Below are 26,006 nucleotides of genomic sequence, written 5' to 3'. Positions count from 1 at the left end.
TTCTTCGGTTCCACATTCTTTTCGAAAACCATACTGAAACTCATTTAGTAAGTTTTACTTTGCATGTAATCAGAAACATAGAGAAAACACATAGAGCGGAAACTCTCCTGTCAGTTGTCAAAAACCTATGTGGTGAGAATGTATTAGTAAAAAAACTATGTGAAAACAAAAACAACACTCGTATGTGTAACTTTTTTGAGTAATTTTTTTGTTTGAGTTTTTTTCTAGTTTCCGCTCTATGTTCTCTATGATCAGAAATCTGAGTATGTAAAACTCTCTCAAACACGTTATCAATAATTGATAATATAGCTATAAGTCTAAACCAGTGGTGCCCGAACACATACCATCAAAACTTTGGTTGTGTTGGTAAAACAGCGGAGAATTTGATTTGATTTTGTTCTGTGAGATGAAATCAAAGCAACAAACACATGATCATTATAAGAACAGCGGAGAATTTGATTTTGTTCTCTGAGATGAAAACAAAGCAACAAACACATGATCATTATAAGAAAACGCACAAGTAAGCTTATAGTGTATGTGTATCAAAGTAACGTCAGCTGAATTTTCTTGCCCTATTACGCGTGCTAGGGAATTGTGATTTTGGGCACCACTGGTCTAAACATATTCACAAATGTGACATTCTTGTCTTTGGGGATTGATACTACTTTGTGTACTTTTAATATATCAGGATAAGTGCCTCTAACCAGCATGCTGTTGAAAATATCAACCAAAAATGGCGTTATTTCATTATTACAATTTAATAATACCTTTGGGTACACATTATCATGGCCAGGACTCTTTCCAAGTTTTAAATTCAAAATAATATTATTTATTTCCTCCGAAGTAACAAAATCAAACTGAAATCTGTCATCGTGCTGAAATAAAGTTCTTAATAAGTTACACGTATCATCGGGATAATGTTCAATTTGAGACCTTAAATCTTTTACGGATTCTATAAAATATTCATTTAACACTTCCGCTTTCTCAGAATCTTCCACAATAGCATCACCATTATCATTCTCAAGTTTTATAGATTTATTCAAAGTTCTTCCAAGACTATCGTTAAGAAATTTCCAACTTTTCATAGGATTGTGCTGAATTCCATTTAAATTATCTGCATAATAATTATTCATTGACACCCTGCACTCTATTTTTATCACTCTGCTGATTGCTTTTAGTCTCTTTTGTAAATCAAAGTCGTTTGGGGTTTTCCTTCTCATCCTTAAAAGTTTTTTCTTATACAAAATCCATTTCTCCAAATTTCCACTTACCCACGGTGTAATTTAATTTCTAAGATTTGTTTTCAGTTTTTTTACCACAGTGGAGTGCTCTAAGCTTTTCCAAAACACAAGACTATAGATGATGTATCGGTTGATGGATCACCAGTTAGATCTATTCTTGGTAAATATTCTTGCACGTAGGTTTTAACACTGTCATAGTTACAATGCAGACGAAACTCCTCTGCCTCAGGTTGGGTACGAGACTCAATTTTAATTCTCACCGATACAAGATTATGATCCGATAACTTACTTGCAACACTGTCAATAAATAATGCACTACTCATATTACAGTAAACATGATCAATTGATGTTCCACTATCCGGACGTGTTATTAAATTATGACAGTTTTTAAAATCGTAATTTACCAGTAAGTTCATAAGCTCCTCAGACGAATGCATATTCAAGCTATCAATATTAGTGTCACCAACAAAGATACAAGGACTACCACCATGACAACGAAGAATATTTTCCATAATTGATAAAAAATGTGTTAGAAACACACTTTTGTGATCTATGAAAAGAACCAAAAACCATGGATTTACCATTTAATTTAGTATTTTCCAATGATAAAATTATCATTTCAACAAAATCATTACTAGAACTAGACTTAGTAATCCAGATATAGGTGGTCCCGGTTTTTCCTTATATCTCAGCCATTTGTGGGCCGATTTTCTCGATTTTAAATAGCAAACGATCCGGAAGAATTCCCGATATATTGATGTATCAATCATGTTTTTAAGTTATTTGGGGGCTACGGAAAGTTGATTTCAACATACAGAAGGACAGACGGACATGGCTTAATCGAATCAAATATGTGGGGTCGCAAATGAAAAATGTAGAAATTACAAACGGAATGACAATAATAATTATAACTCGAAAAGTGAATACCATAGAGAATTATACATAGAGACGAGACACTCCGATTGTCAAACAAAAATACAACAAATCATATGTCTGAATCAACAACAAAATACATTGACTGCATGTATTTTGTTGTAGCCAGAGATAGGTTTTTGACAATTACTATGGTCAATACTTTGACATGTTGGAGTTGGTACCTCTAACTGATATTAATACTTTTTGTTTGTGATTGTTCCAATTTTTAAGAACATTTCTACTTCACTCTCGATGATTATCAACATCGTATTCAAAAATCGAAACACTCTGTCCTTCTATCTCGTTGATTATAATCAATAGGAGGCTGTAGTTATCAGCTTCCTATTCAAGTTTAGAAGCGAAGATTGGCTTCGAAGTGCTTCTCGTGTAAACAAATTAGTTTAGTTGAGCCTATTTTGTTTTCAACAGTCAGACGGGTGTACGGATGGACATAGCTAGATCGTCATAGAATCTTGTGAGGACCCAGAATATATATACTAATATTTTGACGCGTTACAAACCATTTTTTTTTTATGGTGGATATAAAAAAAGTTGATACTACTGACAACTAGTACTGAATAGTTTTTATTCCATATTAGTTTAAATCAAAGACTTTAAGCAGCTAACAAAAAGAGTACCAGCCTAATATTTATCTATGAAAATTGTATTCAATTTTATGCACTCAACTCATCTCTATACAATTCTAAAGTGTTTATGCATTTTCTATTCAATTTGTTTTAGGTTCGAAGGTACACAGAGTTCTAAAATAATGTATTTCATAAAATATATTCATAATTATAAAACTAAAACAATCTAAAAATTAATACAAACCTACATAAAAAACAACTTTAGAAAAGAATGTGTTTAAATATTAAATGTAGTTATGAAATCAAAATGTAACCAATGAACACTACACTCTTTTCCTACTCTGTTGTATTCCATGTGGCCATGTCTCTTGTTTTCACATGCCTCCTAGATATTTGAGTTGTTTCCATATGTGTGTTTACTTTTCCATAGTTTGTTACTAAAAACCATTGTACTATAGAGTTACGAGTTATAAATTTTTGAATATTTTAGTTTAGCATGAAAATTATTTAATGTATGCATCTCGTATGTAACTACTTCATTTTGTTTGTATTATTCCTCACAGAACGTTGATACTGAATCGATGGGTTTGATTTTGACTGGTCTGGCTCGTTGTGGAGCTTGGGGTTGTTTTGATGAATTCAATCGTTTACAAGAAGCAACACTTTCGGCCATATCAATGCTCATACAGCCCATACAATGTGCTCTAAAGGATAAATCGGATACCGTGCAAATTGCTGAAAAGAATGTAAGTAAATTAATTGCAAAACATAAGCAAAAATTATAAATCTACTTATCAGTATGGACAATTTTAAATTTAGTTGGAATATATAATTAATTAATAGGGAAATGAAGTATGTTATTAAGTTTAAAGCAAATTAGGAATAACAAGAAAATATAGAATTAAATTGTTTTTTTAAATTGTTAATTATTTGTCAAATACACAAAAAATCCAACTCTTGAATTTAAATGGAGCAAATTTATATTTTCGAATTAAAAGCAGATATTCCGCAGATTATATTTATATGAACGACTTCACCAAGAAAGACAACTACCAAGAATTGGTAACGGGTAGTTGGTCCTCCACATTGGACTTGCAAAGTGGTAATTGGTAGGTAGAGATTTCTGACAAAGACAACAAGAAAACAGCCTTTAGCGCGAGTGATGTGTTACTGCAGTTTAATGTGATGCCATTTGGACTCTACAATGCTCCAGCCATGCTCGAGCGTTTAATGGAACAGGTGCGGGAAGGACTTCACTGAAAGACATGCTGAAAGACACCTGCAAAACCTTGACGAAATTATTTAAACGACTGGCCTCGTCCGAAATACTTCATGAATTGCGCAGTTTTCTAGGCCTTTGCTCTTACTACCAACCATTTGTACCGAATTTTGAATGAGCTAACCAAGAAGTTCCGTCCATTCCAGTGAAAACAAGAACAGGCTTTCCTGCAGTTAAAGGAACTGTTGATAACGGCACCAATTTTGGTATTTTCCATCCCTGGGGCGTAGTTTGTGCTAGACAGCGATGAGAGTGGATACGGAATAGACGGTGTGCTTTCGCAGGTGATGAACGGGACGGAAAACGTCATAGGCTACTACAGCCGAATAATTTCGAAGCCTGACTGAAAATCGATCATTCTGGCCTAAGGTGCATGCTGCTAACAACTGGAAGGGCAACTGGCCCATTGGATTGAGCGGCTTAAGAGCTTTGACTTTAGCGTCGAGCACCGGAAACGCTTGAAGCATGAAAATGAGGAATCTAGAAGAATATTTAAGAAAAATTATCAGTGAACCTCAAAAGAACTGGGATGAACACATACCAAAATTTCAGCTGGCATACAGATCAGCTATTCAATACTCCAATTCTCAAACACCAGCAAACCTTTTTTTTTGGAACTGAGCTGAAATTGCCTGGCGATTTAGAATTTGATATCAAACATTAAGCCTTAAATAAAGACAATGAAAACAGTACCCAGCCGCAAGACGGCCTAAATGAATTTCATTAATTCGTACGCAGACGAATTAAAATGACCAGTGACAAAATGAAAGCCTGAAATGATTGACAAGTGAATTCTGAAGGATTTGACGAAGGCCAGCTTGTGATATTGTATTAACCACAACTAAAAAATTTATTATCACCCAAACAACAAACCCATTGAGATGAACCATACAAGGTGATTAAGAAATTAAACGATGCGGTGTACAGAATACATAAAATAAAGAGCCCGAGATCTAAAATAAAGGTCGAATATCTGGAATGATTAGCTGCCTACGGGAAATGTTAACAGGCTTAAGTGGGGTACAGTGTTATTGCACTATCAATTTCAATTTAATGGTCTGTTAAAACTAATATTATGCTTTTCAACAATGTGGATAACACTCAGTTATTAACATTGTTTATAAGTATGACAAAAGTATCTGTTAAAGCTGCTAACATTAACATTAAAGCTGCTAATAGCTCTAGAAATAGAACATTCTAGTTTTGTCTGTTAAGATAATTCATGAAACTATGTACTAGACCATTTCCAATTGTATTTCAGAAGTTTCTAATTGTATTTAAAACATTTTTAATAGAATTTTAGAATTTTTAATTTATATGTACGTAAAAAGTTTCTAATTGTATTTCAGAATTTTCCAATCGTTTTTCAGAAATTTCTATTTGTATTTCAGAAATTTCCATTGGTATGTATTACTATTAGAATTTTCTGATATACAAATAGAAATTTCTGATAAACAATTGGAAAATTCTGAAATACAATTGGAAATTTCTGAAAAATAAACTACTGATCGCTTTTATTTGCAACTAGCGGATACCCAGGGTGTGCTACTACGCTAAAAAATGGTATGTATTACCCTTCGTGAGAAGGGTATATATAAGTTTGTCATTCTGTTTGTAATTTCCACAATATAATTTTGCGACCCTATAAAGTATATATATTCTGGAGGCGATTAAGCCATGTCCGTCTGTCTGTCTGTTGAAATCAACTTTCCGAAGCCCCCAAATAACTTACATACACGATTCATACTGATGTATGAATCGAATTCTTCCGGCTCGGTTGCTATTTAAAATCGAGAAAATCGGTGCACAAATGGCTAAGATATAAGTTAAAAACCAGGACAACGTCGATTTTTTACCTATTTTTGACCTATATCTGGAATACTATGTCATTAGTATAGACAATGAGGATATCTAATGATATATATTTCAAAGACCTTTGCAACCATAGTAAGTTGAACCTACAATGGGTCAAAATCGGAATAAATACTTTTTAACCCGATTTTTTTTCACCAAAAGTTTTTTTGCTAAATATAAAAAAAAACAAGTAAGAAAGTATGGTCGGTCAAGCCCGACCATATAATACCCTACACTAAGTAAAGAGCAAAAAAAATTTTCTTTTAAAATTTCAATAATTTATATTTTTGAGTGATTTTCGGAAGTGGGGTTATATGGGGGCTATGACCAATTATGGACCGATCACCATGAAATTAGGTCATGTGATTTATGTCTATATTAAAGTTAACTATGTTGAATTTTGTGTGTTTACCAACATTTTTAAGCGATTTATGCACGTTAAAGTGATTTTCGGAAGCGGGTCTATATGGGAGCTATGACTAATTATGGACCGATCGTAACAAAATTTGGTGACATGAATTTTGTGTATATAAAACTTATTTGGAGCGGAATTTGTGGAGATACATATATAAATTAAACATTTATGACCGATAAAGTCCAATTTCGGGAGGACATTCGTATGGAGGCTAGGTGAAATAGTGGACCGATTTCAGCCAGTTTCAATAGGCTTGGTCCTTGAGCCGAAAAAATAATATGTACCAAATTTGATCGAAATATCTTCAAAATTGCGACCTGTACTCTGCGCACAAGGTTTACATGGACAGCCAGCCAGCCAGCCAGCCAACCAGACGGACGGACGGACGGACATCGCTTAATCGACTCAGAAAGTGATTCTAAGTCGATCGGTATACTTTAAGGTGGGTGTTAGACTAATATTTTTGGGCGTTACAAACATCTGCACAAACGCATAATACCCTCCCCACTATGGTGGTGTAGGGTATACAAATTTAAAAAACAAAAGAAAAATTTAAAAAGCAAAAAATTTAAATTTAACAAAAACAATTCGAAAAAAATTTTATTCAAAAAAATTAAAAAAAAATTGTTTACCTAAAAATATTTAAAATTTTTATTTTGAAGTATAATTTGGTGAAGGGTATATAAGATTCGGCACAGCCGAATATAGCTCTCTTACTTGTTTTTAACATTAACTTAGTGCTAGCTTTATTAGTTCCGGAGATATAGAGATGACGATTTTACCCGGTTTTCCGCCTTAAAATTCGAATTTACAAAAATACTGGATCGTGTGAGGTACTTACATATAAAATTGCAAGACATACATATTTTTAAAACTTCAAATTTGGGAAAGAGGTTTGTGTAAGAAAATTCTAAATTTGGCTTTATGAATGGACCGAATAGACCTAATGTAGTAATTTAAGTGTCTAAAACCTAAAAAAAATTCAAATTTGGGAAAGAGGTTTGTGTAAGAAAATTCTAAATTTGGCTTTATGAATGGACCGAATAGACCTAATGTAGTAATTTAAGTGTCTAAAACCTAAAAAAAACTTTTAAAAAATCTTCAGAAAATTTCCTTTCCAATGAAGCCCGTTTGGAGATAATCGGTTGTATGGTTTCAGAGTCTATAACCGACATAGGTAGAAACATTTTCTCTGTTTTATATATATAGAAGATTAATCGGTCCATTATTCCTTTTAGAACCCACACAAATTTCTTTTCCGAAATATTATAGTACATAAATGCCTATAGAATTGAAATATATTGTTACGAAATTACTTTCAAATAGCAATGCTGTAATAGCAAACTGTAACATATCTGTGGGCATTATTAACATTGAATAAAAGCTTTCAGTTGACCATTGATTAAAGTACACCACAGATGGCGTATGTATTAGAAAGCTCTAGACAGTTAAAGAGCAATCTAGAGTGCAGATGGCAGTGTTATAAATAGTGGCAGAGGTTGCAGTCGTTAGTGAGTTTATCAGAGACGCTATATGAATAAACATCAACTGAGTGCCTTAAAGAGTGCTGTGTTTTTAAAGTGCCTTAAAGAGTGCTGTGTTTTAAGTGAGAATTTATAAATTCTCAGAAAGTGTGTCTGTATTTCTGAGAATTTATAAACGTGTATAAAATAAAACATTGAGTGACTATTTAATTCTGTTGTACATTTTAAATAAATAAAGAGTTGTTACAATTTTCAAACTACTAAACGGCTTTTATTTGCAATCAAAAGTATCCGGTTTATTTAAAGGAAATAAACAAACGTTTTGAAAAGATTAAAATGTAACAACATGTTCCATGTAAAAATAAATCACAAAATTATATTTTGTTTGAATCTGTTTAAATTTTACCATATCTCCTACTGCCGAAAACCACTTAAATACGCATAAATCTCTAATAAATATCGTAATCAGTGAGAATTCAACTCAAATAATTCTCTTATATATTAAGAAGATTTACCCATAACTAATCATAGCTCCAATATAAGGACTACTTCCGATAATCACTTAAATATGCATAAGTCTCCTATAAGCAGTGATGTTTATAGGAGACTCAAGTTGAAATTCGACAAATAATCCTCATATTAAAATTTTTAAGATCTCACATAATTGGTCATTGGCATCTAAATAATGACCACTTCTAATATATTTTATACAAAATCCACAATAGTCGGTGCCAGTATTATATTCGACACAGCCGAATATAACACTCTTACTTTTTTATTTCTTTTTTTTCGAATTTAAATTAAAGTAAATTATACATAAGCCGCTGTATTACTTGTAAATTCCATTTTTATCTCTGCCAGAAATTGATTATAAAGGCTACAAAATTCTTCTTTTAAATACCATTAATAATCAACAAGAAAATTGATTGCAGTCTTAATTAAAAATAAATAAAGCCCCTACAGATGTAAGTATAAGACTCGGTTCAACCTTTATGTTCGTACATTTTTCCCTTGGACTCATAAATATTTATCTTTACAATTCTTTGTCCCTTGAACTTAAATTATATATGTATGTATGTAGGTAACTTTACGTCTCCCTCAATGTGTTTGCATTTTGTACATAATTCTTCCACTTCTCCATTGACACAGATTAAACTCAATCATCATTGTGGCATATTTGTAACGCTTAATCCGGCTGGCGCTGACTATGGTGGCAGACAGAAATTACCTGGCAACATACAAGCATTATTTCGTCCAATTGTTATGCAACAGCCGGAACCACGAGAAATTGCACGTGTCATGTTGTTTGTGGAAGGATTTAAGCAGGCAACCGAAATAGCCGAACGTGTTGTCGAACTGTTCGATATGTGTGGCAAAATATTAACACACCAGCGTCACTATGATTGGGGATTAAGAGAATTGAAAACCATTTTACTTGCTTGCGGTGAAGGTTTACGGGAAAATCTAAAGATTACACGCACTTCAGCTCAGCACACAAATAATACAACAGCAACAACAACAACCAATATTGCAACTAATAATAGTAATAGTCATGCAACAAATAATCATGACAATATTGTGGTCGTACACAATGATGACAATTATAATAATGGTGAAATGTCCGTGGTGGTGCAGTGTCTACGTGCGTCCACTATGTCCAAGTTGACACTGCATGATGTGGCACGTTTTGATATGTTGCTGCTAAATGTATTTCCAGAAATTAAAATCAATGACAAATTTAAATCAACTTTACAGCAGTCGATTACGGAGGCATTTAGTTTATTGGGTCTTTGTGCTAATGAAATGCAAATGATTAAATGTCTGCAACTATATGAACAATTGCAAAAGCGCATGGGTGTCGTTGTAATGGGACCACCCGGTTGCGGTAAATCTACCATAATATCTGTATTGCGTCAAGCTTTAATTACACAAACATCAATGTCATCAACATCGCCAGCATCAATGGACCAGTACTCACAATTAACTATTTCCGCCAGGCCATCAGCGACCACATCTACACAACAGCATCAGTCACAACAACAACAGCAACAACAAATACGTATTCACACTATTAGTCCTAAATCCATGAGTCGTATTCAACTGTTAGGTCGTCTTGATCCTGACACACGTCAATGGCTTGATGGCGTTTTAACACACACAGCAGCCGCTGTAAATGCAGAACCACCACACATTCACTCATGGATTGTTTGTGACGGCAGTATTGATCCCGAATGGATTGAGGCACTCAATTCAGTGTTGGATGATAATAAGTAAGTAGAAAATTTTATTCTTTCTATGGTTTGCCTTTGTTGTGGGTGTAAAATGTTTTGTTTCTGTTTTGTTTCACTTTATTAACATCCTGCCCGCTGATGGGGCTGAATATTGTGTATGGTTTATAAAAAAAACATTTGAATGTTACTCCTGATGTTTAAATTGTTGAAATTGAAAATAATTTTGGGAATTGTCTTTATAAGTATTATGTATGTACGTACTGATTCAAGTGTACATTTATATGCAGTTTGCAATTTGCTTGAAAATTTCCATTTTGAAGGGACTTTTAATTTATAAGTAAGAAATAACGGACAAAGTGCTATAATCGAACTTTATTGATTGACGAATAAACCTCTCACTTGTTAAAATTGTTCATAAAAAAGTATAACAAAACGGGCAAAACAAATGTACAATATTTTTACTATTTTCTTAAAGGGCTTCAACAAAAAGATGGAGGGTATATTGATTTTGTCATTCCGTTTGTAACACATCGAAATATTGGTCGTTGACCCAAAACGTATATATTGTTACGTTTTAACCTTTTCAAAACGTTTGGTTTATTTCCTTTAAATAAACCGGATACTTTTGATTGCAAATAAAAGCCGTTTAGTAGTTTAAAAATTGTAACAACTCTTTATTTATTTAAAATGTACAATAACAGCAGAATTACATAGTCACTCAATGTTTTTTTTATACACGTTTATAAATTCGCAGAAATACAGACACAATTTATAATGTACACGAATTTACTTGAAAAACACAACACACTTTAAGGCACTCAGTTGATGTCACTCACTCACGACTGCAACCTCTGCCACTATTTATAACACTTCCATCTGCATTCTTTAACTGTCAAAATTCGAATATTCTAGATCTTACTAATACATACGCCATCTGTGGTGTACATTCTACAATGTTCTTTAACTGAATATTCGAATACAGCGTTGCCAACTTACGATCAAATCAACTGAAAGCTTTTATTTAATAGTGCCTACAGATATGTTAAAGTTTAGGCACTGCTATTTGAAAGCATTATGCAACTTTAAATCAGCCGTTAAAATCGTTATATTTGAATTCAAGTACAATTTCGTAACAATATGTATATTCTGGGTTATTATAAAATTCTAATACGACATAGATGTGTAAGCCCGTCTGTCTATCTGTTGAAGGCATGATAGGTCCTCGAGAGTAGTATTTAGGGGCACAACATTTTTCACAAATATTCTTAATTGAACAGAAATGTTTGGTATTGAAAATGGGAGTTATGAAACAAAATGTAAAATGTAAAATGACCATAGCTCTCATATAAAGTCGACTTCCGAAAATCACTTAAATACGCATAAACTTCTTATAAATATCACTATCAGGTTAAGATTCGACATAAATATACATATATATAAGGACCAAATTTTATGCAGCTCAGTTATTCAGGGAGGGTCAAATTTAAAAATCGCCCAAATGACAAGGAAAATCGTTCTCTAGGGATCAAAATAAGAAACTTTGATTTTGATTTGATTACCTCCAAAATGCAATCTGAGGTATGAAATTTCACTTTGATCCATTTAAAGTGCCCCAATCGAGTCGAAATGTATGACCGACCTCCACTAACTTTGGAGAGCCGATCCACCCATGCTAGTTACTTACCCCATGGGGTTGTCCTTAAACAAAAATTTAAAAAAATCACCATTTTTGTCACTTGTTATTTATTGTGTATAAATTTTGTTTATAGATCGTATGATAAATATAAATGTGATGTAGGTAATAAATAATATTAATCATGCGTCTATGAAAATTGGACCAAAATTGGTAGTTTTAAGTTAACAAATTGACTTTTGGCAGTTTGGTTGGTTTGTTCTGATTTTTGTCGCATTTTGGAAGGTTTTTTGAATAAGTATTTTTAAGATCATAACAAGTAAGAAATTATGGTAGGTCAAGCCCGACCATATAATACCCTACACTAAGTAAAAGAGCAAAAACATTTTTCTTTTAAAATTTTAATAATTTATATTTTTGAGTGATTTTCGGAAGTGGGCCTTATATGGGAGCTATAACCAATTATGGACCGATCACCATGAAATTAGGTCGGGTGACTTATGTCTATATGAAAGTTTATTATGTTGAATTTTGTAAGTATACCAACATTTTTAAGCGATTTATGCACGTTAAAGTGATTTTCGGAAGCGGGTCTATATGGGAGCTATGATTAATTATGGACCGATCGTAACAAAATTTGGTGACATGAATTTTGTATATATAAAACTTATTTGGAGTGTAATTTGTGGAGATACATTTATAAATTAAACATTTATGACCGATAAAGTACAATTTGGGAAGGACATTTGTATGGGGGCTAGGTGAAATAATGGACCGATTTCAGCCAGTTTCAATAGGCTTAGTCCTTGGACCCAAAAAATATTACGTACCAAGTTTGATCAAAATATCTTCAAAATTGCGACCTGTACCCTTCGCACAAGGTTTACATGGACAGCCAGCCGACCAGCCAGACGGACGAACATCGTTTAATCGACTCAGAAAGTTATTCTAACTCGATTGGTATACTTTAAGATGGGTTTTAGACTAATATTTTTAGGCGTTACAAAATTCATGTCACCAAATTTTGTTACGATCCGTCCATAATTAGTCATATCTCCCATATAGACCCGCTTCCGAAAATAATTTTAACGTGCATAAATCGCTTAAAAATTTTGGTATACACACAAAATTCAATATTAATAACTTTCATATAGACATAAATCACACGACCTAATTTCATGGTGATCGGTCCATAATTGTTCATATCTCCCATATAAATCACTCAAAAATATAATTTATTGAACTTTTAAAAGAAAAATGTTTTTGCTCTTTTACATAGTGTATGGTATTATATGGTAGGGCTTGGCCGACCATACTTTCTTACTTGTTTTTTCATAGAAGTACTTTCAATCGCATTAAACATTTTTATTTTCCATTTTAGAAATATGAAATAAGTTAGAGATATTGGTATTTACTTGACATTACATTGTTCTAAATATTTAACAAGCTTGGCTTTCTGTTACTAGTTTTTTAATCAAATATTTTGCGCTAAATAACTTCTTAAGATTGGTTCTATAACTAGTTCATCCATCAATGTCATTTGTTCGAACTTGTCACAGTGGGAACTAGTTCCCAAAGCAATTAATGAAATTTATTGGTTACTTAAAAAGTATGAAAGACTAATATTTACTGGACAATTTTAAATCAATTTTTAAATCCATTAAGTTTTTGTTACATTAATAAATAAAATATTTTGTTTTTTCTCAATGTTCCTCTTGTTTTATTTATTAAAAATAGAGAATGCATATATTAACAAGCAAAAGAGTTATATTCGTCTGTGTCGAATTTTGTATAACCACCATCAATAGTAACAATAAAATATTTTTCTGATATAGGGGTTATATTGGGGTTAGGGTCAATTATGGACCGATCCTCACAAAAATTGTTAGAAATATTTAGGTTCTTATAAAACTAGTTCATGTCTAATTATATCACGATACATCGGACAAATATTTGCCGATATTCGACATACTTTACAGTATAGTTTCAAAGTATTTAGAACTAATTTGTGCAAGATTTCCGCATAATCAACATATTTCTGACTCCTCAAACGGGACATTTGTATGGGGACTAGATGAAATCATATATATTTCCCATTTTCAATACCAAATAACATTGAATGACAATAAAAAAAATAGTGTGACTACTTGCAACAAAACACTTTTAATTTGATTGTTTAGTCAATTTAACACATATTAAGATTCTAAAAAACAAGTAACAAGTTCGGCTGTGCCGAATCTTATATACCCTTCACCAAATTATACTTCAAAATACAAATTTTAAATATATTTAGGTAAACATAATCTATGTTTTGGAAATTTTTTTTTTTCAAATTATTTAAATTTTGTTTTTTTTAAATTTAAAAAAAAAATTTTGTTTTAAATTTTTTTTTTCTGGTAAAAAAAATATTGGATTAAAAAATATTTATTTCCGATTTTGACCCATTGTAGGTCCAAATTACTATGGTCATATATACGTCCTTGCAAAGGTCTTCGAAATATCTATCATTAGATATCCATATTGCCTATATTAATGACTTAGTAATCCAGATATAGTAGGTCAAAAATAGTCGAGGTTGTCCTGGTTTTTTCCTCATATCTCAGCCATTTGTGGACCGATTTTGTGCTGATTTTAAATAGGACTTCTCGAAATCATGTCTGACAGAATTATTGAAGATTTGGATCCCGAAGATAGCTGGCTTAATCGACTCCGCTATCTATAAGGATCCAGAATATATATACTTTATAGGGTGGGAAAATTATATTGTGGAAATTATAAACGGAATGACAAACTTATATAAACTCTTTTCACGAAGGTTATACCCTTCACCTTCGTGAGAAGGGTATAACATAATTAATTTTAAGGTGGAGAACAATTCCAATAAAAAGCATTTGAAAATTACTATAGCATTATTAATGCATTTTTTGAGAACAAGTATTCATTTCAAAAAAATGGAAAGTACTCTGATTTTTCTACATTTTAAAAAACAAACACAAGAAAAAAAATTAAAAAAAAAAAGTTGTAATTTTTTTGTGGAATTTTGTTCATGTTTTTGTTGTGTAAAATTGTAAAAAAAAATCAGAGTGTAATTTTCCCTTTTTTTGTTTTAATTATGTCAATAAATAATAAATTATACAAAAAAATAAAATTAAATAAAGTTTTTATTAGCAGTTTCTACGACTCAAGAATGTATGTATGTTGATTATATGATTGAGATTTTTATTCGGAAATTAGAGAGAATTTATTCCAATTTTAATTTAATACATATTTGTATACATATACTTTTTTAACCAACCATCCATACCCACCTGTAATAAGTACTCCATCACTCTAAATGACTACAAAATTTGTTTACATACTCCAAAAAAAAGAATTTTTTATTATTTTTGCATAAATTCGTAATAATTATTAAAGTTTTTTTTTTCGTATGTTTGTTTTTTTTAAGAGTGGCAAATAATTTCTGTTTTTTGTTTTTATTTTCTTTTAATAATAATTTTTATTTATTACGTTTCATGGTTTTTATTTAAATTTAAATGGATACATATAAATTTTTTTTTAATTTATACATACGCAACTCTATATATTTATATATAATATTTACTGAATATATAATTTTGTTAGTTGTGTGTATGTGTGTGTTTTTTTAAGTGTATACTTAATAGATTTTAATTACTAAAGCATTTAAACCTTATATTAAAAAATGAGTAAAAATTTATGATGTTTTTTAAAAAAAAATAGTAAATAAAAAAACAAATATTGCAATAATAAAAAGGACATTAATTAAATATAAAATAAAATTATAAAAAAATACTAAAAAAAAGAGAATAAAATTAATAATTTAAAATCATTTTTGTTTAAATTAAGTAAAAATTAACACAAATCAAATGGAAGCGAACGAATAGACATTTAAATAGTGAAAATGTTTTAATATTAAAGCTTACAAATACGAAAAAAAATATTATATTAATGTTTGCATAAAAAACATGGTTTTCCGAACAAAAAAAAAATCACACATTTGTGAGTGCAATTAAAATTAAACACACTGTGAGCTAGGGAATTGCTTTTTATAGAAAAAGACTGATGATTAATGATATAACGAAAAGCTGCTTAATGAAATTTTATATAACAAAACCTAAAATTGTGTTTTATAAAATATAAATAATTCAATAACTGTTGAAAGATATTAAAAATTTATGAATTTAAAAGATGAAGTCAATACCACTGACCAAAAATACCGCTGGCCAATTATCGAAATAATGAAAATCTGGGTTTACAAAAACAACACGAGTTAGGGCCTTTCTATATTAAGGTAAAACGATATGTTGATCAGATGTTGAAACCTTGTAAAAAAATTACTTAAAATAATCACACATACGAGTGTTGTTTTTATTTTCAAATAGTTTTTTTACTAATAAAATCTCAGCACATAGGATTTTAACAACTGAGTTAGGTCTTTCACAGGAGAGTATCCGATCTATCCGTTTGGCTTTCACATTGAAAATAAATTGTCATTTACAAAGCGTCTGTAGTCAAAAAGTCTACTGTGTAAAAATTCTTTAAAATCGGAGTTGACAAATCCAAAAAGTGCTGCTTCTTGTCCTCTTTGGGAAGGACTCCTCCTATATCTAGGGGAAAAAAATTAATTACAGCCACATTAAAATTTCCCTAACCCACGGTGTGTGTATAATAATGGGACGACATGAATGAATGTTGACAAAAGTTAGGAAACAAAAAAGAAAATCATTATAATATTGTAAAAACGGCATAAATTCTAATAATGCCCACGGTTACACAAAAACAAGCAATAATAAACTAGTAAATTGCAAATATGCTTTTTTTGTTGTTGTCATTGTTGTTTGTTTTAATTAAACATTCATAATTTATTGTTGCGTTTGATGTTGTGGTTGCTGTTGCTGCTGCTGCTGTTGTTGTTGCTGTGTTATAGTATGTTGTGATGTAGGATGTTGTTGCTGCTGCTGTTGTTGTTGCTGTTGCTGCTGCTGTAGCTGCTGCTGTTGTTGATGTTGAGATTGTACCGCGGCTACAGCAGCTGCCAAAGCCGATGCCGTTGGTGGTATATGAGATGCATGAGCCCGCATATGAGCAGCCGCTATATGAGCCTGTGGCGCCATATGCGAAAACATATTACACTGTTGCTGGTGTAAGTGATGGGCATGAGCATGATTATTGAAATGATGTGGTGCCGATATAACATCTGACGATGTTTGCAATATAATTTCCGGTTCAATCATATTCATTTCATGGTCATCACTATTGTTGGCGGCACCAGCTGAGGCGGCTGCCGGAGCCGCTGATGGTGACTGTTGATTATTGTGGGCATTTGTCGAAGGCGAGGTGTCAGTACTAACCGAATTGTATTCTTGTTTAATATTGTTTTGTGGATACAAAGCAGCACTTAGATTGTGGGCATTTGTCGAAGGCGTGGTATCATTTCTACCCGAACTATATTCCTGTTTAACACTATTCTGTGTATACAAAGTAGCACTTAGATTTTGATGCAGTATGGGATGGCACAGTGAGGGCATTAATGCCACGCCTGGTATGGGTAGTGGATGATGGGGAAAATTGGGTGGTGGATAGAGTAGACCCTTGTTTAGTTGTGACATATGAGTGGCAGCTGTATTAGTGGAGGGTGGCATGTTGGCCGTTGTGACCTGTGTTAAATTGTTATTCGTGTTATTGTTTGTATTAGCACTGGTAATGGTTGTGGTTGTTATGCTACTTGTCGTATTGGCCATATTCGTATTTGTTGTATTCGCATTATTCGTATTGTGTATTCTTCGCCTTTGTGGCTGATGCTGTTGTGTATGATGTTGCTGTTGCTGAGTCTGCAGCTGCTGTGTTCCCAGCGGTTGCTGCTGCTGCTGTTGTTGTGTAGCTTGTTGCTGCTGCTGTTGATCGGTGGCCGTTAGGCCATCATTTATTATAACTTCGGGTTCCACTGTTGTCGTTGGCACTAAATTAAAGTGTTTCGCCAATGCTGCCTCATCGACAATTATACCCTTTTTTCGCTCTTTTCGTATTTTATCACGTAGTTTTTCTAGCTGTCGAAATGCTTCGTTTGCTCTTCGTGCCTTTTTACGATCACGATCTCGTTCCTGTTCCATTCGCCTGTATTCGGGATTCATACGTTTTAAACGTTTGCGCTCACGATCTCTTTCGCGCATAATCATTTTGTTGCGGGCTTCTTCTTCTGGTGTAAGCTGAGGGGGGGGGAGAGAAATGAAGCGAGTTAATAAAATTAAATAAAAGTTTTTTTTAAAGTCCAATAAAAAGCTATCTATATATTTATCAAACTCATGGGAATTGCTTTTAACACAGTTTTGAGACTCCGAGTTTGAGATTCTTCGATTCCCATAATTGTTAGCTCATCAACGGTGTCTGGCAACAAAATAATTTACACCAAGTATAAAGACTCACAAAATAACTTATGTAATGTTTTAAACAGAAATTCTTACAGTTCTCTAGATATTAAATATTAAAATTTTACTTTGCATGATAGATGCCACGCCCACTGTTTTTGCAATATTTGCAAAAGCCAACACTGTTAACAAAAATATTTATACGAAGTTTAAAGACGTTCTCTGTTCTACACCATTTCCAATTGTATTTCAGAAGTTTCTAATTGTATTTCAGAAATTTCCAATTGAATTTCAGAAATTTCTAATTATATTTCAGAAAATTCCAATTCAATTTCAGAAATTTCCATTTATATTTCAGAAATTTCCATTTATATTTCAGAAATTTCCAATTATATTTCAGAATTTTCTAATTATATTTCAGAATTTTCCATTTATATTTCAGAAATTTCTAATTGTATTTCAGAAATTTCCAATTGTATTTCAGAATTTTCCAATTGTATATCAGAAATTTCCATTTGTATTTCAGAATTTTTATTTTATACTTAAAAAGTTCCCAATTGTATTTCAGAATTTTCCAATTGTATTTCAGAAATATCCATTTGTATTTCAGAAAATTCTAATAGCAATACCAATGGATATTTCTGAAATACAAATAGAAAATTCTGAAATACAATTGGAAAATTCTGAAATACATTTAGAAACATTTTAAATATAAATTAAAAATTCTGAAATACAAATGGAAATTTCTGAAATACAATTGGAAAATTCTGAAATACAATTAGAAAATTCTGAAATACAATTAGAAAGTTCTGAAATATAATTGGAATATTCTGAAATATAATTAGAAAATTCTGAAATATAATTAGAAATTTCTGAAATACAATTAGAAATTTCTGAAATATAAATGGAAATTTCTGAAATATAAATGGAAATTTCTGAAATCGAATTGGAATTTTCTGAAATATAATTAGAAATTTCTGAAATTCAATTAGAAATTTCTGAAATACAATTGGAAATGGTGTAGATCTTCAGATATTCGATAATATAGCTTTGTATGGCAGGAGACAGACTTGGGCGCTACCAATTACATTTTGTTATTAATTACAGGACCAATTACCAACTACTTGTACACTACATATACATTTTGTATGGGAAGTGTCCGCTGTTCTGATTCCACAACTACCTTTAGTTTAGTTTAGAGACCATAAGGTCCATTGTGATTCCATTCAAGGGTCCTATAGAAAGACAAATTATGCCCTTCCTGAAAGAGGGGAACATGAAGAAAAGAAAGAAGATGAAAGGCAGTGTTTTAGAGATAGCAAAAGGACAAACAAAAAGCAAAATCCAAATCTGCATAAAGAGGAAAAATTGGTTAAGGATTTGAATACACTGTAGAACATCCTTAAAATAGCCAACCTATTCCCCTGATAAAACCTAGTATGTTACTCAATTTACAGCCAGCAACACTCCCAAGTTCATCTAAAAATCTGTTACCTAGCCATTTAAAACTATGACTCTGTAGTCTCGGGCAGTTGCACATAATGTGCTCTACTGTCCAACTCCTCTATTTTTGTAAGGTGTGTGGGGATACACCTTACAAAAATACTCTGTGCTACTATGCCATTTACCTATTAAGGCCCCAATTGAGCAGTGACCGTTTGTCACAATCAGTGTTTTGGTTGCCATTGTATCCAGTTTTGGCCAAAAGGCTTTGGACACTTGACAATCTGTCCTACTATTCCTGGATTGGTTGGTGGAGTCACGGAATCTTTCAAATATTAGCCTGTAGTAGTGACATATCGGAGGTCTTACCACCCGTTTCCTAGTACCATGGTCTATATCAGAACCATGTCTGGCCAGATCATCTGTCACCTCATTTCCCTGTATTTTACCCAACAAAATCTGATTGAGTAGTGTACCAATAACTCTTCAAGAGCTCTCCTGCAGTCCTCCACTAAGCTAGAATGTATTAAGTTACAGTTCAAAGCTTTAAGTGCCGCCTGACTCTCCACATAATTAGTCACTACAGACTCCTCAGTGACGTGTGATTTTATCAACTCTGTGGCTTTCCTGATCGCAAAGATCTCTGCCTGAAAGACACTGCACTCATTAGTGAGTCTATATGATCGTTTAATGTCCTTGTCGACCATATAAACCCCGGACGCTGTACCAGAGTCCATCTTAGATCCATCAATAAAAACTGTACCCCCATCGAACAGTTGATCGGATCCAATCCAATAATCCCTTCTGGGGAACTCTACGGAGGGTGAGGCACCGACGTTAATGTTCGCGAACCTATGATCAGATATTCCCGTGGGAATGATGTCCTGACCGATAAGACCTGCCTCATACAATAACCTAGTGTAATACTATAACTACGTTTCCGCATTGTCTCCCTATACATCGTACAACCATAAATAATAATAGGCCTAACAACAGATGTTTCGATCCAATTTACCATACTGGTCGCAAACCCTAATTCTTGCCAATGGAGTTCCTGCATGTATAGTAGGTATTAATTAATGCTCTTCTTTAATCTCTATTCAGTATTTATTTTCCATGACAATTTGCTGTCAAGGAAGGTCCCTATATACTTGGTTCTCCCTGATAAAATCAAATCAATGCAAATAGAAACTCTCCACCCTGTATTTCCAGGTAAAGAGTACAAATTCTGTCTACGATTTTCTGTCTCTCATTGTTATATTTCACCAGATTTCCGATTATAACTAATTATTTTGCATCGAAAGTTCATCGCTGGGGAAAAACATTTCGGTTGATAAAGCTGTCAAGTGAGAACTGAATCGTTCCGGAGCGTAGATCCAATTGTCATGGGATTATTGCCATTTTTTGCAAGCAATTTTGCACTTCAGAACGAGTTCTATTAAAGTGCTAAGCTAAACGCACTTTAAATATATATAATATTTAAAGTGCCTGTTGCAAACACATCCCGTATTTACAACATTAATCCTATATTTAAAACACATTTAAATTTTGAATAAATCTTATCATAATAACTACAAAATGAAATAATGATTTTCTTTTAATTTGATTCTAACAGATTACTAACATTACCATCTGGTTGGCGCATACAATTCGGTAATAATGTGAATTTTATTTTTGAAACTGATGATGTACGTAATGCCTCACCAGCTACAATATCACGTATGGGCATAGTAAATATGAAGTAAGTACAAATAAAACAACAACATTAAAGATGCACAAAAATAAACTAAAATAACCCTGCACTTTATTATACAACAGCAACGAAGACTATCCATTAAAAAGTATACTCGAATATAAATTGAGTAAATTTGAATTTGGCGATTTACTACAAAGTTATATAGAGGAAATCTATGAACCAATTATGGCCTGGTTGGAAAAGGAATATTTACAGTAAGTGTTATCTTAATACAAAACTTTAAATAAATATTTGTAGAAACTAAAAAAAAACAAATACTACAAACATTTTATTTATTTCCATTTAGTACGATTCCTAGTTTGACACGTTCCCGCATGTTACGTGCTTTACTATTAAAAATCCACTCAGGACATGATAATAATTTCAATATACAAAATCGTGAAGAATTTACGTTGGCTGCCTGTCATGCCGCATTCGAATTTTTGCCAGTCGAACGTCATAATGAATTTGCAAATTGGTTGTATGAAAAGGCCGACCTGTATGTGGCCAATCCAAATCACTCAGAGTTAATGTATTTTAACAGGAGTAGAAACATGGTGGATGTTTATGAAACGGATATTAGTAGTGGTGGTGGCAGTTTCGGGGGAGAATTAATTGAAACGGCTTCTATTAAAATGTATTTACAGCAATTGAAAGGTTTTCTAGAGGCTCCCTGCAGCACGCCATTTTTAATTGTGGGACCTGCTGGTGCAGCCAAAACGTTGCTCATAGAACAAGCTGTTCAGGATATGTCGGGTTATGAATTGATTACGATTAATTGTTCGACACAATTGACACCGGCTTATATAATACATTGTTTGAGACAGGTAAGTTTTGGTGAAAAAAAATTCAATATTTTCTAAACTCGAAAAATATGTATGTTTGTTTAAAAAAAAATATAATGCAAAATATTTTAACGAAATTGTTGGTGAAAATAGTATAAAATCAGACTTTAAGTAGAGAAGAAATGTGGTCACATTTTAGGTTAGTTTAAACAGTCAGTCATTCTATCTGAATAACACTCATGGTCAACGTCGGTCCCATTATGATACCTGCACTAGATGGACATTATAAAGGAAACCCATCCAAACTAATCGGATGCAGAAATGTATCTTGAATCTTGGGTCCATTAAGACCTGGCAATAAAAAGCCTTTCTCTCTCATCATGTAAACTTCTACTTTTCCATACACATTTTATATGAAACAACCAGTAAAACATGTTCACCGCTTCATCAAATTCAAAATCTAAGCACGCGAATTTATCTACGGAGCTGTCTCCATCATATCTGCTCACAATTAGTAGTTTTTCTTGGAAAACCACAAGAGCGGTACACCGATTAATCAATCTGGTATTTCCACAGCAAAGTTCCTTCTTTGCTAGTGAATTTGCAATGCGGAATATCTCGTTATAGCTCGCGATTTCAAGACCTGATAGAATGTCGTTTATACATTAGAGATTAGAAAGCAGCTTGACTGTCGGTATAAATCTGAATGTCCTCCCTGTAAATATATATATTATCTGACGTTAAGGCAACGCGTTGCAACGTTGGGATCTATCGGGTGTCAACACAATATCTTTCTTGGCAAAGATATCCCCGTCTCTAATTAGGTAGCGAGACATTCTAAAGCTACGATGATATGGATTCAGGAACACGTAATTGTTCCATGGAGCTATATCGCGGATGAATTGGCAAAAAAGTGGTCGGATATAAGACCAGGCACAATAGTTGATCATTCAAAAAGAATTATATTGTTTTGTTCATGCAAGATGAAGTAATGAGTACAAATGCTACTTTACGAGAAATAGCATGTAAGAGTGGATAGCCACTCTTCAAGCACCTCACTTGGATTTATTCAAGCAGCTGATCCCGTTGCGATACCCATGAAGTAAGCAGCTGGCCTCTCTTTCGACACTCATTATTTCTCTGTTGAACCAACCAGATTATGTGAAGGATTGGATGTATTTTAGATACATCCTCGATAGATCTTCTAAGCACGAGAGGAAAGGGTTTCCAATTGTACGCTCCCTCATGATCGCCAAGGCTGGCCATTGACAGATTAAGTCGGACACAGCCTCCTCTTCTTCCTCATTATGAGAGCTCCTGCAGTAATCGTTAAACCGCAGGCCCAATCTTGTAACATGTATTCCAATTTTACAGTTTAATAGTTGAAGAAATTAGCTTTATATGCTCCCGATGAAAACCAGTAAGTTCGGACTGCCAGCATCGCACAAGGGCCATGTTGACCTGCCAATAGCACAAGTGGATTCGTGGAAATGGATCAATCGCCTCTTCATCCATCATAGAACCCCGTCTGGCCACTTCATGGGCTATACAGTTACCCGGTTATAACCGTGTCCAAGCACCCATATAAGCGATATCCTAGAATGTCTCGCTATCTTATTTAGAGACACCTGCCATTCTACGGTTAACCTAGATTAAGACTAAACTATTCCAATAATATATTTAGATATTCGATAATACCAAGCCAGTTGGATGCTCACGAGAATGGTGTGACCATATATGGAAGCAGTTTGAACGTCATCGCTAATTGGTTATCCAAGGGGACAATTAAGGAATTCGTAACCATACATTGTTGAAATGAGAAGAAATAGGAGACTGTATTTTACCCACTCTGCCACTGTTCGTATCTAGCAGACAAGATTACTTTGAGGCCTGGAGGTTATAAATAATATGGAAATCAGATTAATCTACCGAATCGTAAGGAAATCGGGGGACTTGGAGGCTTTTAAGATCTATTTAATATGGATCACAGCTTTATTAACCGATTCGCAATGGAATCGGTATGGTTTCACAATTGTGACGTGATCAAGTGATTTGATGATCTCTCGGTGATCTCACTCTTAAGTAACACAACGATCCCATGAAACCCAAGCCAATTTGCGGGTTTTATGAATACAATAAGACTGCGTCTGTGCAATTTAAAATACGACTTTTTCCTTCGACCTTCAGAAATAAGTTAAGTCCTCCAAATGAATAGAATGCACGAATTTCTCCTTCCACCTTCAGAAATAAGTTAAGACCTCCAAATGAATAGCCTGCTCCAGTAGTGATCGACTCATGTAGAAAAAGGTTAGGGTTTGCAGTAGTCAATGTTGGCTGAGAGTTCACTGAGACAGTCTTGTATAGAATAGCATGAATAGAGTTCTTCCAACTCCCACTTAAATCTGAAATTTTCCTACACTAATAGAAACAATCTATCTCAAACACTCCCTTCATGTTCCAAAAATATTCAAACAAATTTATATAACATGTCCGCAAACACTACTTTTTCTGTGCAATTTAAAATACCACTTTATCCTTCGAAATAAGATAAGACCTCGAAATGAATAGCCTGGTCCAGTAGTGATCGACACATTAATTGGGTTTGCAGTAGTCAATGTTGTTTGAGAGTTCATTAAGACAGTTTAGTATAGAATAATCCCACTGAAATCTGGAATTTTCCAACACTAATAGAAGCAATCTGTCTCAAACACACTCTTCATGTTCATTGAAAAAAGTTCTTTCCAGAGCACACAAAAAATTAAACCAAATTTTAAATTTAAACCAAATGACCCGAAAAACCCTACTTCTTCGATTCTTTTTCCAAAACCTTTCAACATAATGCTCCTATTGAATACAGATCAAACCCTAAGTGTTGTTTCCATATAAAAAAATATAAGATTTATATGCACAACATTTTATTTAATAAATAAATAAAATGACCACCACTTTGTTTAGGAATTAAAAATGCAAACAAATTATTCACCATATTTTCACCACAATCCCAGTCAGCGCATTTGTTTATATTAAAAAAAAAACAATACAATACATATTAAAAACAAAATAAAAAAAAAAAAAAACAATTTCATTTAAATGCAGATTAATTAAACTTTATTGCTTCGAGGTTTTTAGTTCAACAATTAATTTCTGAATGTTGCTAAACGAAACGTTTCTTTGGCAAATAAAATTTATACTCGTATAAGTATTTATTTTTGCATAGTTTTAAAAAGCTTTTAACCACTTTTAAATGTCCTTTTTTATCTATTTTATAAATGTATGTTGTATTTTATGTTTGTTTGTTTGTTTGTTTATACAATATATCCAACCATACATTTTACCATAGAATTGTATGACTGTAAGTGGAGTGCGTGGACGGGAATATAAAGCGAAACAGACACGTTTGGTAATGTATTTGAAAAATTTGGATCTGTGCTATTTGGATGCTTGGGGTTGCAGTGAAATTGTTGAATTATTATTGCAACTTGTGCAACGACAAGGCTTTTATAACGATAACAGCTCAAATTCTGGCCTAAATGCGGTTAAGAATACGGGTACGAGTGGTGGCAATGCAGGCAATAACAACAAAAATAAAAGCAATAATACCAGCAGCAAGTTGGAATGGATAAATGTAAGTGGTTTACAAATATGTGGTTCCATTTCACAGTCTACGACGCAAACGACAACAGCTGCGACAGCTAATGCAAGTTTGGTGAAAATTGCACCGCGTTATTTGGCCATAAATCACTTGCTGCACATTGGTTATCCCACCCAACAAGATATGCTAGCTGTTACACAACGTCATCTAGAACATTTAGTTGTAGGCAACCCATACCACCATCTTCAAGGTGGTGGCAGCAGCAACAATGACGCTGCTCGTTTTAAGGGTATGAGTTTACAAAATGTACAATCTATATCCGAAGGTTTAATGGAATTCTATGCAAAGGTTAGTAGTAATACGGAAGCTGTAATAAGTATTTTCCTGCTTTATATTTATTTCAACTTGTACTCATACTCCTCATCTAAA

The 26,006-nt window shown here is 33.0% G+C and overlaps 1 protein-coding gene across 1 annotated transcript in view; it reads left to right on the top strand.

The window, feature by feature from the left end:
- The window catches only part of btv (beethoven), a 65,831-nt gene that overhangs the window by 21,858 nt on the left and 17,967 nt on the right, over positions 1-26,006 (top strand). Inside the window, exons 15-22 of the mRNA XM_065499986.1 lie at positions 3,307-3,489; positions 8,925-9,245; positions 9,366-9,700; positions 9,821-10,045; positions 21,081-21,206; positions 21,284-21,415; positions 21,508-22,027; positions 25,326-25,925. Of these exons, the coding sequence (XP_065356058.1) occupies positions 3,307-3,489; positions 8,925-9,245; positions 9,366-9,700; positions 9,821-10,045; positions 21,081-21,206; positions 21,284-21,415; positions 21,508-22,027; positions 25,326-25,925 (2,442 nt within the window). The remainder of the gene's footprint in view (positions 1-3,306; positions 3,490-8,924; positions 9,246-9,365; positions 9,701-9,820; positions 10,046-21,080; positions 21,207-21,283; positions 21,416-21,507; positions 22,028-25,325; positions 25,926-26,006) is intronic.

The sequence above is a fragment of the Calliphora vicina genome, chromosome 2, assembly GCF_958450345.1.
Source record: "Calliphora vicina chromosome 2, idCalVici1.1, whole genome shotgun sequence".
Lineage (NCBI taxonomy): Eukaryota > Metazoa > Arthropoda > Insecta > Diptera > Calliphoridae > Calliphora > Calliphora vicina.
The sequence above is the reverse complement of the archived record's forward strand: the minus strand, read 5'-3'. Positions and strand labels throughout refer to the sequence as shown.